Source organism: Psammomys obesus, unplaced genomic scaffold (assembly GCF_907164565.1).
Source record: "Psammomys obesus unplaced genomic scaffold, mPsaObe1.curated_primary_1811, whole genome shotgun sequence".
NCBI classification, from domain to species: Eukaryota; Metazoa; Chordata; class Mammalia; order Rodentia; family Muridae; genus Psammomys; species Psammomys obesus.
The window spans coordinates 7,329,045-7,344,354 of record NW_026585643.1 but is presented as its reverse complement, the minus strand read 5'-3'; the positions used below and the strand labels follow the sequence as shown (position 1 = coordinate 7,344,354).

Here is a 15,310-nt window from a genome sequence, read left to right as displayed (position 1 = left end):
TAGATGGTTTATGTTGGCTACTGGCCTGCCAGACTCCCTTTGTTTACTTTGCATACTTTGTATACTTTGTAGATGAAGATGTTGCAGGAAAGTGTCTGGGACCCTGCTGAGAAGCTTCAGCAACAAGCCCAGGTTGCCTCTGGGATATCCCTGCATCTTTCCCTGAGTACCCCCTCTTCAGCCCTTCAGCTCCCCTAAGGTGCCAGACCCTGTGGCCCCTGAAAGGGGTGCTGCTGGCCTCTACACCTCCAGATAGCAACCTCAGAACTCCAGAGTGGCTGAAGCTAAATCTCTACAGCCCTGGCACCTGAGATCAGATGCCTGAAGAAACTGATAAGCTGAAGTCAGCAGCACCGAGGCCTCAGTTATGGCTGCTGCTGCTAGGAACTCAAGGGGAGGGAGGCATGTCCAACTGGAGCTAGTCTGTGAGCTCCCACCAACTTTATGGCAGCAATGTATAAACCAGCCATTCCTCTGAGGCTGACACTGCCAGCCAGAGACTGGGACTAGGAATCTGACCCCTTAGTATAAATTTAGTTTAGTTAAGGAAAGTGGTTTTGTTTAGCTGAGAGTTCAAGACTGTAAAGCCCTTGAAGCATGAGTTAGTTAACCGGCCTCTCCCCCAAACCTCTCTAACTGTCAAACTGGCAATTCCAGACTCTTAACAGTCAACAGAAATTTCTAGCACCTCAGTAGGACTCTTCCCAGATTTATGCTAATTTTAGGTGAAAAGGCTGAACAAAAACCCACCAATCCCTCAACTTCCCTCAAACTCAGGACTTGAAATCCCACCAATCCTCAATCTGATAATTTCTGCCCTAGAAAGCTCCACCCCTAAAAATCCTATTAAAAACTGTTTGCTCCGTTCACTGCTGTCTTCTCCTGGGAGCAGAGGCAGCCACTCCTGGATTCTTTCCTCCTCCCCTGGATTCATCCCTCCAATAAACCTCTTTTAAGAGATTTACTGCCTGGTGTGACTTGGAAGAAGTCCAGAAGAGAAGAAGGAAAAAAGGAGTTGAGGCTCCTAAGCTCCCCAGGTGTTGGGGATGCCCTCCCCTGGGAGCTGCAACATCTCTGCTAATGAGTCCTCTCAGAGCTGGGTGGTTCCTGGGCTCCCATGTCTAAGGATACCCTTCCTTTGAGACACTGCCCCACCCCAGAGCTAGGATACCTTCCCAAGCCTTGGAGTTGTGGGTTTCCTGGACACCTCCCCACCTGCTCAGGATGGCCAAGAGTTTAGGTAAAAACAAACAAAAGGCAAATGCTCCTTCTTTTTCCTATATTGTGGAATAATTAGGAGTATTGGTGCTAATTATTCTTTGAAATATCTGGTAGAATTCTGCACTCATCTGGCCCTGGGCTTGTTTTGGTTAGGAGACTTTAATTTCTGCTATTTCACGAGGGCTTTTAAGTCAAAGTTGCTTATCTGAGCTGGATTTGACTTTGGTAGGTGCTATGCACGAAAATTTGTATCCATATCTTTTAGGTTTTCTAACTGCGGAATACGTTCTTTTAAGTATATCATAACTCTGTATTTCCTTTGTTTTTTTTTTTTGTTTTGTTTTTCTTCCTTTTCAGCTCTAATTTTCTCAAAAAGTCAATTCTTCATTGATTTTTTTTTTTTTTGCAAGGTTTTTGTTTCTTTTTTATTGATTTCAGCTCTGAGTTTATTTCTTGCCATCTATTACTTTTGGTTCAGGAATGTTTTCTTTTTCATTCAATTCTAAAGTTTGTTGTTTTTTTTTTTTTTTTTTTTTTTAATAATTTCTGTCTTGATCCAGTTTTAATGTTTCTGTTGTTAATATCCACCTTTAAACCTTGGTGGTCAGACAGGATGTAAAAATGTTATTCAGGTTGTTTTTTTTTTTTTTTTTTTTTTTTTTTTTGAAACTTGATTTGTGTCTTAAGCATGTGGTAAATGTTGGAGAAAGGTCCATGAGCCACTGAAAAGCTATACTCCTTAGTATCTGGATGAAATGTTCTGTAAACACCTGCTACGTCCATTTGATTTATGATATCATTTGGCTCTATTACTCCTTTTTAGATATCGTCTAGGTGAGTGGTCCTTTGGTCACTGTGTGAGGGTCAGTGTGATCTTAGCTGTAGTAGCGTTTCACTTACGACTGCATGCTATACACACATAGGAGTCTGGGCAGGCATCTATGGTATCTTAAGAGTTTGTAGAATACCCTTCTAAAAGCATCTGGCTTTTAGAGTCTCCATTGAGAAGTTAAGTGTTACTGTAACGGCTTTGCCTTTGTATGTTACTTAGTCCTTTCCCCTTGCCGATTTTAGTATTTTTTTTTCTTTGTTCTGTATGTTTGGTATTTTAATAATTATATCATGTGGAATTCTTTTTCTGGACCATTCTATTTGTTGTGCTACATCCTTCTGTTAACTTGACAGGGACCTGCTTTGTTTTAGAAAAAATTTCTCTATTATTTTGTTGAAAATATTTTATGTGCTTTTCACCTGGGTTCCTTTTCCATCTTTTATTCCTATTATTTGTAGATTTGATCTGTTTATAATGCCCCAGATTTTCTGGATGTAAAAACATTTAACAATTTCTTCAACTGAGGTATCCAATCCTTCTATCTCCAACGCCTGAAATTCTATTCTCTCTTCAATTTTCTTGTACTCTTTTAAGACTTAACTGTGAGATTTTTTTTTTTGTTTGTTTGTTTGACTTCCTAAATTTTACATTGCTAGTTTTATCCCAGTTTTGGTTTTCTTTATTGTTCCTCATTTGTACTTTCATGCCTTGAATTGATTCCATTATTTCATTTCACTGTGCTTTCAGAGTTCACTGAAGAATTTATTAATATCTGCTTTAACATCCTTGAACATGTCCATAAATTGCTATTTTGAAGCCCTAGTTTTGTGCTTCGGCTATATTGCATTTCTCAGGGCCCAATGTAATAGGGTTACTGGGTTCTGGTGGTAGCATATTGTCTTGGCCATTAATGTGTGAGTTTCTGCACTGGTGTCTAGGCATCTTGAGTTCTGGATGACTATGATTCTAGGTATTTGTATCTATCTGGTCTTGTCTTTGTTGGGTGGGTGTTCCATTATCAGTTCCCTCTCTAGATCTTAGGATCATGTGGTAGCTATGGGTTTCCTGGAAAAGAATACAAGTCCCTGCCAGGTGTAGCCAATGGGTGTCCTGGGTAGAACATGCTTCTAGGTATCAGGGGCTAAAAGAAAGCAATGAAGATGAGATAGAAGTAGGGAAGGGATCTGAAAGGGTCCACAGGGAGGACAGCTGGTTCTGCTATGAGGTTTGTTGGAGATCTCTAGGAGTGGGGTCAGAAAGGGAAGAATAACCCTTATATGCTGTCTCCTATAGGGCTGGGGGTGAGATTGAAATTTTTTGAATGGAGGACAGGAAGAAGAGTACAGATCACCTACCTGATGTACAGACCATCATAGTAGAGAGTGCCTCCAGACATGCTGGCTGACACAAAGGGATGAGGTAAGAGAGGAAGGCTGAGTCCACTACTAAGTTCTATAGAGTTCCGAGGAAATGGAGGCAAAAGAAGGATCATAGGACCCTTAAGTGGTTTGCTACAGGGCTGGGGATGAGACTAGAGAGCTGGAAAGAGAGAATAGGAAGGAGAACAAAGACTGCCTACTTGATTCCTAGGCTACTGCGCCCAGCAGATTCCCAGACAGAGAAAGCCTTTGGGTATTGGGGGTTAACACAAAGGCATGGGGTAATGAAGGGTTGGGTATGGGTATCTGAAGAGTTCCCCGGGAATGAAAAGAAAAAGCTTCGTTCATTATTTTTACATCTATGGAGATCAGGGCTATTGATCTGTAGTTGTCTTTTCTTGTTCTGCCTGGTTTGGGTGTTAGAGCGATACTGGCTTCTGAGAAGGAGTTTGAGAGTACTCCTTCTGTTTCTAGTCTTTTGAATAGCTTAACACTGGCTGCAGATACTCACTGCAAATGTCGTAGCATTCTCTTGTGACTCCATCTGGCCCTGGACTGTTTTTTTTTTTTGTTTGTTGGTTTTTGTGTTTTTTTTGTTTTTTTTTGTTGTTGTTTGTTTTTTTTGTTTTAAACTGGCTTTATATTATTACTCCTCATCTGTTATGGGTCTGTATAGGTTGCTGACTTCTTGGCTTAATTTCAGTGGTTTGGCTGAGTCTTGAGATTTAACCATGTCTTTTAGGTTTTCTAATTTAATGAAATATAAGTTTTTAAAGTATTCCCTTATAATATTCTGAATTTCTTTGGTGTCTGTTGTATTGCTTCCTTGTTCCTTTCTGATTCTGTTAATCTGGGTCCTCTATTACTTTTGGTTAGTTAAGGCAAGGGTCTGTCAATCTTATTATCTTTTCAAAGGATCAGCTCTTAGATTTGTTGATTCTTTGTTTCTATTACATGTATTAATTTCTGCTCTAATTTTTAGACTGGTTTTGGATTTGGTTTGTTCTTGTTTTTCCACATTTGTGACCTGCATCATTAAGTCATTTATTTGTGTTTTTTCCGATTTCTTTTTTGTTTGTTTTGTTTTTCCAGACAGGGTTTCTTTGTGTAGCCTTGGTTGTCCTGGACTCACTTTGAAGAATAGTCTGGCCTTGAATTCACAGATATCCGCCTGCCTCTGCTTCCCTGAGTGCTGGAATTACAGGAATATGTCACAACACCTGGCTCTAATTTCTTAATACTGAAACTAATACTGAAACTTAGAACTATAAACTGTCTATATAAGACTACTTTCAGTGTGACCCTGAGATTGTGTTGTGTTTACTTTTTCATTTAGCTACAAAAAATTCTTTTTTCATTTCTTCATTCACCTATTCATCATTCAATGAGCATCTTAATATCCATAAGTTTGTGCCTTTGTTAGAGATTTGTTTGCTACGTATTTCTAGAACAGACCACATTCTGGAACATGAACAATTTTTTTTATTAATTCAAAAAGATTGAAAATACTTCCAGGATGTGGTCTATTCTGAAAACCATTTGAGTAGAATGTGTATTTTTGGTTTTTGTGTAGGTTTCTCTGTATTAAGTCCACTTAATGTATGGTGTTGGGAGACCAAAAGATTCATGACCTGAGCAGAACATTTTGGGGGCTCGTTTGGGATACCAAGACTCCAGGAACCTGACCTGGAGGGTTTTATGCCGGCCATAAGTGTCTAAATGTCTCTGTGTAATGTCTGTATGTGCAGTACTTTCTGTTCTCTATTCTGAAAATTCCTCAGAGCTCGGGATGTCAATATCTGGGTAGCAAGACATGATCAAGGTGGTCACACTGGTGGTCACAGCTGCTGAAGTTCAGGGGGACGCCCCTAGCTTCATCAGTATTTTCAGTATTTTGGTGGGTAATTTCTCAGCTCCGGAAGGCCTGCTCTCACAGGCCCAGACTGCCTGGTCCCAGTGAGCACCACTTGGTGTCTCCTGGGGCACCAGGACCCATGCCTCCTGCACCCAATGCAGGAGGAATCAGTATGTTCGGCCTGCCCCAAAAGAGTCAGTTTTGGTCCCGGGAAATCTGGCCAGCTGGTGTTTTTTTGTCTCCATGTCTCTGTGCAGTATTTGTTTGTATCTACCTTCTGTTTTCTGTTCTGAAAGGCCTCATGAAACTTGTTTAAAATGTGTATGTGTGCCTATGTGTTTATAAGGTTTACAAATTTTAACTTCTGTCTCCAGTCTGAATTTGTCTCAGCAGATTTTCACCTGTTTGACTCTGTTCTGGGATCAGCCATGGACTGCAAGCTGAAATCTGGACTTCCTGGAAACTGACATGATTGCTCCCTGTCTCTTCGGGTGGATCAACTAACCAGGTGCTTGTGACTGCCCCATTGCCCAGCCTTTGACTGGCATTTCAGCCTCGGTCCAATGATCAGCACTGAAGAAGCTCCAGAAGATGGATCTTGGCCCAAATCCCACCAAGCAGGCTGAAATGCTAAGTCAAAAGGGGCTGGCTCCCTGGCATTAGCTATTATCTTGGGTATCTGCTTAGTTGAAATGGAAACTAATATTGCAGCAACTGGGCCAAAAGCCTAGAGAGACACTAGAAAAAAAGGATAATAGTTCTCTTTGGCTTACTACCCCTATATCCACCCTGAAGGGACCCCTACTCATTTTGATTTTTATCTTTGGGCCTTGTATTTTCAACTGCTTAACAGCTCTCATAAAGAAATGTGTGAGAGCAATACACTAATGGTACTCAGATCCCATTATAAAAAGGTAAATCTATAGGATAGCAGGGGTCATATCTGGAAGACCCAAGATTGGGGCTTCAAATGATCATGAGAAAGGGGAAAATGAGAGACCAAAAGATTAAAAATTAGCAGCTATTATTAATTAAGGCCTGATCTAGGTAGGTAAAGAAGTACAGTAATGCCCTGAGGGGAAGGGCCACCTCACTGCATTCTTTCCCCACCCACTAGAGAGACAGTTGCTAGGAAACTGGCCCACCCCCCTAGGGAGGAACACCAGATCATTAATGGTCTGGGAACCTTCCTATAGCCAATCAATTCAAAATGTAGCATTTTGACCAATAGGTGCTTGCCAGGCAGGAATTGCCCCTGCCTTGGGCATGCTGGGATGAACCAGAATCTTTAAATCATCCAACGAACCTGGGCACGGCACTCTCGGCTCCCACTGCTTCGGCGATGGGAGTGTGAAGTGTGTGGACCCAAGCTGCAGCTTGTAATTTACAATAAAAAGAACCTCATGTATTTACAGCGGAGTCTGTTCATTCCTGGTCTTTTGAGGTTCCTGAACTGGGCAGAACAGTGTCAATTAATTCTGATGTTTCTCTATTTATTCTGTCCAGATGATCCGTCTATGGAAAAAAGTGGGGTACCAAAATCACCTATTGACAACATCACTATTAATGATGTTAAATTACGCCTGTAAATCCAGTAGGTGACTTCTTTATCTCTTCTGATTAGTTTTAACTTGAAATCTATTTTGTTAGTCATTAGGACACAGACATCTGCCTGCTAAATGGTCCCATCTGATTGGTACTGTTGTCTATCCTTTTAATGTAAGGCTATGCCTACCTTTAAGGCTAAGATGTGTAACAACAGATGGATGGGATTTTGTTTCTTTATCCATTTATTCAGCCTGTCTTTTTTTTTTATTTAATTTTATTTATATATTTATTTATTATAATTTATTCATTTTGTATTCCTTCTGCAGCCCTCTCCCTTGTCTCCTCCCAGTCCCACCCGCCCTCTCTCCCCTCCCCTGTGTCCTTTCCCCAGTCTCCTGATAAGGGAGGACCTCTTCCCCTTCTATCTGACCCTAGCTTATCAGGTCTCATCAAGGCCAGCTGCATACTCCTTCTCTGTGGCCTGGCAAGGCTGCCACCCCCAGTGGGAGGTGATCAGAGAGTGCCACTGAGTTCATGTCAGAGACAGCCCCTCTCTACCCCTTACCAGGGAACCTACTAGGCTTCCTTTGAAAAGGAGGTCTAGATCCTCTCCATGCATGGCCCTTAGTTGGGGTATCAGTCTCTACAGGACCCCCTGGGCCCAGGTATTTTGGTTCTGTTCTCCTTGCGGAGCTCCTGTCCCCTCCAGGCCCTTCTATCTCCCTGTTCTTCCATAAGGATTCTGGCACTCTGCCCAAAGTTTGGCCAGTATCTCTGATACCCAAGTGGGTAGAGTCTTTCAGCTGTCCTCTGTGGAAGGCTCCTGTCCTCTCCTACTTCGGATGTCTACCCTGTTTGCCCTTCTGAATGAGGATTAAGCATCTTCCCTAGGGTCTTCCTTGTTGTTTGGCTTCAGGGAGCACCTGTGTCTTTTAAAAAAGGGGAACTGAGGCCATTGATATGTAAAAGTTATCACTACAATATGTATGTTAATTATGGTCATTGTATTGTTGATTTTTGGTGTTTTTCCTGTTCTCAGTAGTACTTTTTGTTTAAATAATATGGTTTTGTATCTTTCCAGTCTCTCTGCTGTGTTCCTCTCTTCACCCCTAGTATTGTTTCCTGTATGTTCAAATCTTTTTAGGATTTTTATATCATAAAAGAATTTTCTTTTTCCTTCAACTTATGGCAGATAGTTTCGCTGGCTATATTAGTCTGGATGGTCAACACAGTCTTTTAGGACTGGAAAGAGCTCCAGGCTCTTCTGGTTTTCAAAGTTTCTGCTGAGAAACCAGCTGTTATCCTGATGGGTTTTTCTTTATGTGTGACTTGTGTTATGTTTTTCTCTTTTAGCTTTCAATATACTTTCTTTGTTCTGTGTATGTAGTGTTTTAAATATAATATGCCACAGTGATTTTCATTACTGATCTTGTCTAGTTGGGGTTCTGTGTGCTTATTGTGTCTGTATGGATGTATCTTTCCTCAGTTTGGGCAAGTTTTCGTCCATGATTTTGTTGAAGTTGTAGTCTATATCATAAATTTTGAATTGATTCTTCTCCCTCAACTACAACTCTGATTCAAAGACTTACTTTTTCCTACATTTCCTGATTGTCCCAATATTTCCTTTGGTTCTTCTAAATTTTTTTAATTCCTTACTTGATTTAGATCCTCTACTTTATCTACCATTCCTGATATCCTATCTTCTACAAGTCCTGATTCTTTCTTCTGCTTGAGTCATTGTACTTTTAGGCTTTCCTTGAGTTTCCTAGTTGAGTTATTAAGTTTTTCAATTCCACTGTCATCTCAGCTTGAGTACTCTTTAATATTTTGATCTCCTTATTGAATATTGCATCCTCCAGTCTTGGACTGTCTTTGTCATTTCCATAAGGATTGTATTTGTGCTTCCGTGAGCATCACTCAAGCATTTATTTTCCTGAAGTTTTTCTCCTTAATTTTATTGAGCTGTTTCTTTGAATCTTTGTTAAACTGCTCGAACTTTCTGATAAAGTTTCTGATCATTCTTTAAAATCTATATCCTGGCTTCATCTAGGTAATTCTCATTGGCAAACATTTCTATGGGACTGGTAACTTTTGAAGAAAAGATGGCTTGATCTGCCATGTTGATATTTTTACAATGAGCATGTGAACTTTTTTGTTAGTTCTGAATCTAATTTGGACAGAAAATGTTGGGGCAGAAAAGAGGATGTGTGGGCAGGATGGGCCTAGAGGTTGGAAATGACTTGGGTAAAATCAAATTAGACAAAATGAGGGGACTGGGCTGGTGTATAAGACGTGCCCTGGTCCATGCATACAGTGTAGGTTGCAAAGTTGGATGTGGTGTTGAAAGAGCCTATGGGTTGGGGAATAGGTGGGAGGATCCTAGAAGAAGCCTAGAGATCAGTGTGGCATAGGCAGGTGAGGCCAGACTGACCAGGGAGTTCAGCTAGACTCACCTGGCTGGATCCTGGAAAAGGAAATGGTAGTTCTGGCTGGATAAAGGAAGAGGCTGGGGTACTGGATGGAAGAAATAGGTTAATCTGTTGGGTTAGGAGAAGGTGTGGATAGGAAGGCCATAGATACTCAACCACAGCTCCTTTCTTTATAGATTATGGTTTTGTAGCTCATTCTTAAGTATAGGTCTGGTCCTAAACTCTGAACATTTTCTTCATGTTTTTCTTTTTTTTCCTACAAGTTTAATGCTTTTGTATTTCATGTTTAAATCTATTATATGAGTATTTTTTTTTGCATATAGCATGAAGTCTGGATTCAGATACTCTTTTTTTTTAATGTATTATTATGTGTATAGATGTTTTGCTTGCATGCACATCTGTGTTATGTGTCTGGTTCCCACAGAGACCAGAAGAGGGCATCAGATACTCTTAGACTGGAGTTACAGATGGTTGTGAGCCACCTTGTGGGTGCTGGGACTCAAGACCCTCTGGAAGAGCAGCCAGTGCTCTTAACCACTAAGCCATCTTTCCAGCTTCCTGAGGTACTGTATGGATGTTAAACTGTTTGATGCCTCTTAATAAAAAGGGTATCCTTCTTCCAATGAAATGGTTTTGTACTGTTACCAAAAATCAGCTGGGGAGTAAGGCTACAGCTTGGTGGTAGAGGCTTAACATGTGCTACATAGGTTCAATTCACAAAAACAAATAAAACCGTAAATAAGCAAGCAAGCAATTTGTTAGGGCCCTGCTTCTGAATTTGGGTCTATTTCTAAGTTTTTACCACTATATACCCTAAGGTTCTACACTGAGCAAAGCATTTCCTTGTTTTCTTTTTCTTTTTGGCTATCGTAGACTATATTTTAAAATAAGCTTTTATGTCTTCAAAAGTTCTTGCTAAGATTTTTAAATAGAAAATGTATTAAACCAATAGATCAATATGCGATAGCATCTTTACTATATTGAGGTTTCCCCATCTATAAATATAGTATATTTAACTGTATTAGTAACTGAAATGCTACTATCATTAACATTTCATAGTTTTCAGTATACAGATCTTAGAAATGTTTTTATTTTGTATTTATGTGTGTGTACTCCAGTACATGTGTGGAGGTCAAAAGAAAATTCATAGGAGTTGGTTTTCTCTTTCTACCATGTGTGTTCTGAAGAAAACACCTGAGCCATCAGACTTGCCAACAAATGCCTTTACTCACTATGCCATCTTGCAGGGTAACTACAAATAATTGTTTTTAATTTTGCTTCTGCATGTTGTTATCATGCTATGATTTTTATGAACTAAACTTTCATGCTTACTAAATCCATTTACAGACTAGATGTCTAGACCTTCTAATATTATTATTATTGTTGTTATTTTTAAAGATATGGTCTCATCTATTCCCAGGCTGGACCTTAAACCCGTTATGTAGCAGAGAAAGGCTTTGAATCCCTGATCCTCCTGTGTGTAGGTGCTAGGATGACTGGTTAACGTGGTGCTGGGATAGAATAAGAGGCTTTTCACATGCTACTAAGCACTCCACTTCCAACTGATCTACATTCTCAGTCCCAGAAGCGTCACAAGCTTGTCACAAACAAGGTATCCCTTCCTTCCTTCCTTCTCTTCTGGCATGGACTATAATTTCCAACAGTATAAAAATGAACAACAAAGAATGGATCCTCTTGACTTACCTCCAAATCTTAGGAGAAAACTTTCAGTGTGTCACCATTAAGTATGAAAGTTGTGGTGTTCTTTATCAAAATGTGGTAATTCCTCTCATTCCTAATGTCATTTAATCAGGAGTAACATGCTTTGTAACATGCCATGCCCAAACTAACCAATATCTTATGATTTTTCTTGTCTATCTTGCAAATGTAGAGAAAGTACCAGGCAAGGTTGTTGTGGTCTGAATGTCCTCTGTAGGCTCATACATGTGAATGCTTAGAGAGTGGCAACTGTTTGAAAGGATTAGGACTTGTGGCCTACTTGGAGTAGGTGTGGCTTCAGTGGAAGAAATGTCTCACTGGGGGTGGTCTTTGTGGTTTGAAAAGCCCAAGCCCGGCCTACTGGCTCTCTCTTCTACCCGCTGCTTCCAGACTGGATGTAGAACTGTTGCGTTCTGCAGCTTATCTGCTTGTGTGCATGCTTCCTCCCTTGATGACTCTCTGAACTGCAAGCCAGCTCCAATTAAATGCTTTCTCTTTGAAGAGTTTTCATCATCATGGTGTCCCTTCACAGCATAGAACACTCAATAAGACAGTTGTTTTCTTCTGTTTGGGGGTTTTCTGAGACAGGTGTCCCACAAACTCAGGCTAGTATTGAACTTATGGCAATTCTGTCTCGAACTTCTCAGTACTGGAATCACAGCCATGAACTACCACACCCACTTCAAGTATTGTATTTGTGAGTAGAGGGTATGTGTACATGCCATAGTGCTCAGGTACTATGTGTAGAGGTCAAACAAGCTGTGGGAGCTAGTTCTCTCTTTCCACATATGGGTTCTGGGAATCAAACTAAGGTTGTCAAACTTGTGGAAGTGCCTTTACTTGCTGAGCCACCTCACTGGCCCACAGCATAGAATATTTTTTAAAAGAAGTATTTTAAGAAGTCAAAGAACCAATTGAAATAAATACCGAATCTGATTAGCCAAACAAGTCATTTTAGTGGTTTCTTAAAGTAAGACCTTAACTTCTCTATTAACTTACTTCCTGGTCACCAGGAACAGGTAAGTTTAATATAATATATCAAAGTGGGAAATACCGGTAACAAGCTTTAAGCTTACCTCAATTTACAAAGTATTGAACACTTTACAAAACATTGAACACTTACACTCAAACATACTACAGCATAACGGTTAATACTTTGTCATTTTTCACCTAGTGACTATAGATGACCCTGAACTCAATCTTCCTGTCTCTACCTCCCAAGAGCTGAGATCACAGGAGTGAGGTGTCACATCCCTAGCCAGAATAGTGTCATAATGGTTTCCTTAAATAATATTCCCCTTACCTTCCGGAGCTCAACTGTCACTTCATTTCTGTGTCTTCGCATTGTCTAAAAAGAAAAATAAAATAACTTTAGTATAAAGATATTAATACTGCTAATATGCAAACTGATGTCTCTTTAGAACCAACTTAATCTTTTCTAACAACTTTTTGAGGTTTCATTATGTGTGTGTGTGTGTGTGTGTGTGTATCACATATATGTTTGCCTGAATGTATCTCTGTGTACAACAAGCATTCAGTCCCCATGGAAGTCAAAAAAAGGCACTAGATTGCCTAGGACTAGAGTTACAGAAGGGTATGAGCTACTGTCTGAGTGCTAGGAATTGAACCTGGATCCAATTTCTTAAGTACTGAGCCATCTCTTCAGACCCCCCAATTTAGTCTTAAATCTACAATTAAAACTAAGACAGGTGTGGTGCTGCATCCCTGTCATCCCAGCACTTGGGGAGACAGAGATTGGCAGATTTCTGTGAGTTCAAGGCCAGCCTGGTCTACAAAGCAAGTCCAGGACAGCCAAGGCTACACAGAGAAACCCTGTCTTAAAAAACCAAAAATAAATAAATAAATATAGATATATAAAATTAAGAGCCGACTCATGTATTTATAATTACTGTTTGTTTTTGAGACAAGGTATCACTACACAGGTCTTAAATTCAAACTCCTCCTACTTCAGCCTCCTTCCAAGTGCTAAGATCACAAGCACACACCCCTGCATCTACCTGACCAATTCCTTTCAAATAATTAACTATAATTAGCTAAAAAGCTGACAGTGGCTTTTGCACCAGGTTTTTTGTTGTTTACTACTACTACTACTATTATTATTATTATTATTATTATTATTATTATTATTATTATTATTATTTTGGTGGTGGTGGTTGTGTGTGTGTGTGTGTGTGTGTGTGTGTGTGTGTGTAGAGTTATATCCTCTCTTTTGCATATTTTGTATAGGAAATCTAAATTGCCTCACTTTCTCCTATCTTATCTCCTGGCAAGTAACAAAGCAAAATGACCATCTGTAATAACTTTGGGTCCTAAGCAACAAGGTACCACTAAATTCTCAAAGAAGAATTTGAATACAGAATCAACAATGTCTATATCCTCATCCATAAGCTACCTCATTCTTCAAGTAAACTACAGTGTTGCTTACGTCAGTCAGATGAGGCTTATAACCAATGAATTCTATCTCTTAACTACTCACATTTTAAAGTAATACACAATTTGCTTTCTGATTACATCTTTGTCATTTATGAGTAGCTGCCACATGCTTCTGCTACCATGCTTTTCCTCAATCCATGATTCAAAATAAATTCTGACCACTTCTACTTCTTTGAGGTACTTGATCATTGTTACTTTAACAATTCATATGGTATAAACAGGCTGTTGGAATTAGTCTGCAGGAGGAATGTAACAGAATTTAGAAATTAACACTAAAGAACAATCAGCCATTCTGTTAGAAGCCTGGGAAATTAGAAACTAGAATGCCAACAGAAATAGACAATGGACACTGTATTCATGAAGTTCCATAGGGGAACAAAGATTCTACAGGAACTGGGCTATTCATGTTACAGTCTGGCAAAATAAAACAAATAAAATAAAAATAAAAAGGCTACATTCTGCCTGTGATCTGGAAATTTTAGAGAGGCTAAATTCAAAGGTATCGAAGTCATCTGTTTAGAGAAGAAATTTTCAAGACATCCTAGCATTGTATTCAGGCTATTTCATAAATGGTGCTCACTGCCTTTAGCCTGGTTTACAGCAACAATATGAGAAGAAAACAGAGCGGAAGTAATGGAAAAGAATTTGATGAGGAAAGGGGTGTTAAATTTATAGTGATAGACCAAGATACTACACGTGCACAGGAGATTAGGGCAATAAAGATGAAATGTACATTATACTGACACAATAAACATGACTTTTTCTCAGCCTTAAGAGTTGGCTCATGGGTCCAGAGTGTTTGCTGAATTTCAAGAGGTTGAAGTTTAGTTCTAGCATGCTCACAACCACCTGTTAACTCTAGATCCAAGAAATGCCACACCCTCTTCTGGTTTCTGAAGGTACCTACAAACCCATGGTGCCTTAATGAAGAGATCCCATCCATCAAAGGTTCCACATTGTAAAACTGAAGATCTGTTGGAAAAAATTTAACTTCTAAGCAGAGTGACTGGAAAACAAGAATATGTCTGTAAGAGTTCTCTGCTCAAAAAATGGCTGCCTAAAGAAGTCTACTGCTGAGTTTAGCTTTGAAGACCTGTCGCCACGACAACCATGGTCCAAGAAGGGCTTGGCTACACCTCCAACAGCAGTACTTGGTAGCAGAATCTATATGGAACCAATTTTGCAGGCATGAAAAAGACAAGGGTTCAAGGGTCATGAAGACTTATGCCAACATTTCAGAAGAGGGCAGGCAATGTGTGGCAGGGTTAGATTCAGTACAGGGAGAATCTGTAAGGCCACTGTATAAACCGAAGGTAAATCCTAAATTGCATGACAACTCCAACATGCTGAAATGTCAGAGACACAGGATATCTACAAAGGAAAGCTTGTCCAAGAGAGGCTATGAGTGTTGCAGGGAACAGAGCTCAAGAATATTGCAAGCCAATATTTCCTATGGGTATAGATGTGAAAACTCTTAGCCAAAAAAAAAAAAAAAAAAAATCACCAAATAATATTCAATATATAGTAGTTCTTCCATAGCATGAGTTTTACTTTTCAAGTATTTAGTTACCCACTGTCAACTACAGTCTAAAAATATTAAATGGGTCTAGGATGATGGGTTAGTGGGTACGAGTGTTGGCTGCATAAGCATGAGGCCTTGAAATTAAAACCCCAGATCTCACTCCCGACACAGACAGACACACACATACACCCTGGAAATGGCCATGGCATGTTGAAGCTCCCGCATTAGGAGGTGGAGATAGGCTAGGCCCAGCCAACTTAATAGCCAGTCTAGCTGAAATGAGGAGTTTCAGGTTTGATGACTCTGCTTCGAGCAGACAGTGCCGAGCAGTGCATGTTAAGTCCTCCTCTG

The 15,310-nt window shown here is 39.9% G+C and overlaps 1 protein-coding gene across 1 annotated transcript in view; it reads right to left on the bottom strand.

Annotated features, from left to right (window-relative positions):
- Kpna3 (karyopherin subunit alpha 3) overlaps positions 1 to 15,310 on the bottom strand; it is a 67,850-nt gene that overhangs the window by 26,831 nt on the left and 25,709 nt on the right. Inside the window, exon 2 of the mRNA XM_055617417.1 lies at positions 12,287 to 12,331. Within this exon, the coding sequence (XP_055473392.1) occupies positions 12,287 to 12,331 (45 nt within the window). The remainder of the gene's footprint in view (positions 1 to 12,286; positions 12,332 to 15,310) is intronic.